The sequence below is a fragment of the Bison bison genome, unplaced genomic scaffold (genome assembly GCF_000754665.1).
Source record: "Bison bison bison isolate TAMUID 2011002044 unplaced genomic scaffold, Bison_UMD1.0 scf7180017864371, whole genome shotgun sequence".
In the NCBI taxonomy this organism is placed as follows: domain Eukaryota; kingdom Metazoa; phylum Chordata; class Mammalia; order Artiodactyla; family Bovidae; genus Bison; species Bison bison.
Window position 1 is genome coordinate 7,602,302 of NW_011494943.1, and position 3,274 is coordinate 7,605,575.

General features: G+C 53.8%; 1 protein-coding gene across 2 annotated transcripts in view; it reads right to left on the reverse strand.

Annotated features, from left to right (window-relative positions):
* The window catches only part of WBP2 (WW domain binding protein 2), a 7,819-nt gene that overhangs the window by 4,175 nt on the left and 370 nt on the right, over nt 1–3,274 (reverse strand). For both annotated transcript variants that reach the window (XM_010856183.1, XM_010856182.1), the window contains exon 2: nt 1,104–1,212. In XM_010856183.1, coding sequence (XP_010854485.1) covers nt 1,104–1,212 — 109 coding nt within the window. The remainder of the gene's footprint in view (nt 1–1,103; nt 1,213–3,274) is intronic.

The window sequence follows — 3,274 nt, forward strand, 5'->3', positions numbered from 1 at the left end:
CCCAGGGCTGGGGTGGGTGGCCACAGCCAGCACCCAGCAGCCCCAGGGCACTCTCTGCAACAGCCACCCCTGGAGGGTGCCTTTTGGAGTAAAAGGCCCCATGTGCAGCTGGACTGGGGAGGCCAGATGTGTGAATTCACAAGAAAAACGCGAGACTCAGGCCACATGTGTGAACAGGACGGCCTGCTCTTGTCACTCACGGGTGGTGAGGAGGCGGCGGACGCGGAGCCTCAGTGAAGAGGCTGCGAGGCGAGGGCAGAGGTGGGGGAAGGGCTCCCAAAGCGGGGGTCCAGCCTGAGCTCCACAGAACTGAAAGGGGGCAACGGCAGCGGGTGGCAGACCCCAGGAGAAGGGGCAGTACTAACCCGCCCGTGGACTCTGCCCAATCAGCCAGGCTCTCACCCCGAGGGCAGAGAACCTGATGTTTTATATCCATGAGTTTAACCTGTGACTGGAGATGCCAACTTGAACCCCCAGAGACAGCGTTTTGAGACACCCCTCCCCACCCCCACCCGGGTCTCCTCTAAGGCCTGTGCGCTTCTCGCCTCTCCACCTCTAAGTCAGCTCTCGGGTGGCCCCAGGCAGCCATCTTCTTCCAAGAACATCATTTGTGTTTCTCTGGAAGTCTCTCTGAGTGTGCCCGGGGTACTCTTAGGTGAGGCCCATTCTGCAGGCTGGCATTTCTTGCTCTGCTGGGTTTGGCTGGGCTCTTTGCCCAGCCCAGAGACTGCGGCTGTGCTACTGAATCCTGTGGACCACACTTATCACTCTGGACGTGCACAAGGGCCTCACGGGCTACTCCTACAGAACTCAAAGTAACCACGGCCTCTCCCCCAGGCCCAGGTCATCCCACCAGCTGCACTGAACTCCTGACTGCTTGCAGCAGCCGCTCGGGAATTTGCATGGATTCACTGTCCAGCCGTCAGGTTTGCTGCACAAAGAGCCTGGTGGTTCGAGAACCAGGGAGATGTGACAGAAACATGCTGACATTCACCAGGGTTCAGAGGCCACTAGACTCACGAGGCTGAGGCTGACCTAAGGCTCTCACATCAGCCTCCTGGAGCCACGAGTGTCCAAACCAGCTGTCTCACTGTACAACTTACCCGGTACGGGGTAAGGTAGACGGTGCCTTTCTTGGTCCCCTTGAAGGCCTCTGGCACATTCCTCATGTCACTGAACGTAAGCTCTACATGGTCATAGGACATCAGGATGCTGTGAGAAAAGAGGACAGGCCCTGATGAGACCGCTGGAGTCACCATCTGTCACCCCCAAGGACTGAACCCTCCTGGGTAGCAGCTGCTTATGAGTAGCTGCCAGCATGTGGTTGTTTCAACACTGCTGTGAGGAGCATAACAACATAGCCATGGAAAAAATGAGCACACTGGGTTCCCGGAACCCCACCCACACAGCCCCAAAGTGATCAGTGTAGGGACTTCCCTGGCGGTCCAGTGGTTAGGACTCCCCATTCTTGCTGCGGAAGGCCCAGGTTCAACCCCTGGTCAGGGAACTAAAATCCCACATGCCGCAGGGCACAGCCACATGCCGCAGGGCACAGCCAGGAAAAAAAAAGTGACCAGTGCAGTAGAAGAGGCGCAGGGCTTTGCAGACACCATAATCCCTCCAATCAGGTTAGACCATCTGGGTTAACTCTTCTGTTTTTCTTCCAGATCCTTACGGCAGGTGCTCTGTTTCTGTTGGTTTGCCTTTTTAAGCCTGATGCCTAACTTTTTAAGACATGACTCTCCACCTTACCAAAGGGCTCACTTCAGGGTTCCTCTAAACTTGGGGTGCCTAAGCTGAGTCTTCAGGGGTACCAGTCCATGAGTCCTCGAGATGATCACACACGTGCTTTTTCCTGTGACAGTCCACAGCTCTCATCGCTCCCACAGGGATTCTTGATTTGAAGAGTGAGGTTCACTATTTAAGCTTTATATGCTGAATGGAGACTTCAGTTACTGTTTACACAACTTCTTCAGAAATGGGCTCAAGCATTTGCTAAAAACAAGGCACACCATTATGCAGCAGCACTGAGTCCTAAACCAGGTAGGAGGCCCAGGAGGACAGATAACATTCTTTTTTGTTTTCAAGATAACATTCTTGTCCTGGAAAAGCCCCACTGAGAGAGAAAGAACAGTCCCAGGAGATGGTACCAAATGGCATCAGCGGGGTTTGTCCACCCTGGGACTGGCTCGCACACAGAGAGGCTACACACCCAGGGCAATGTGAGGTTTCTCTGATTACAAGACAACGCGGTCCAAGTTCACGTGGTTCTGTTTGTCTTTTTTCCCCTCCCAGATATCACAACTTCCTTCGCTGGGGAGGGCTGAGTGGAAAGAGGACCAGTACCAGAAAAGACAAGGAAAGCTCAGAGAAAAGAGGTCATCATCAGGAACAGGCTGGGCCTGGCAGGCCCTGAGCCGGTAACATGGAGAAAGAGTCAGTATTCTGGGCTCCCTGAGTGCTTTCCTCTGACTCAACAAGCATGCCGGGTTATAGCCCTGGGCTGAGTGCTGGCCTTAACCAGTGTCTAGGCTTTGATCCCACCAAGTCTCTTCTGGAGATTCTTTCTTTGCTCCTTCAAGAGGTGCTTTTGGGTCACTCAACCAGGGATGGCTGGTCTGATTCTCAACGCCCAAGGAGCAAGAGGAGAGAAGCCATTCAAGGAGTGGAAGGTAGGAGGAGAGACAGAACTGAGTGGGCGGTGGGCAGGACAGGTGGGAGACTGCTCTGGGCAGTGACCCGAGCCAACAGGAATTCAAGGGAAAGAGGCAAAGATCGACCTTTATAGGAAATATGTCAGGCATCTGACGATCGTTAACTATGTAATTTCACCTCTGGGCCTCAGTTTCTCGCCTGGAAACTGAGCAGTTCTGGAATATACTGGAAGGCTACATACTGGTAGTTAAGGCTACTGACTTTGGAATCAAGACTCCTTTGCTGTTACAGCTCTGTGAGCTCAAGCAAGTTTCTCAACTTTCCTGTGCCTCAGTTTCCTTACATGTAAAATGTGTAGAGTAACAGCATCTGCCGCACAGGATTCACACACTGAAAAAAGGCAGAACAGATGTAGCCCCTCCCCGACACACAGTAAACGCCTAAACAAATGGCAATTATTTTTGTCTAAAGCTTTCCGTGTATCCTAACGTCTCCTACTCTGGGCAAGGGGTTCGAGGACGACCCGCGGGCTCCACTTGTCTCTGCAAGCCCCCGGCCCCATCCGGCCGCCCCGACCCCATCCCACAGCTGATCGAAACATCCCGGCCCCTCCCTCAAC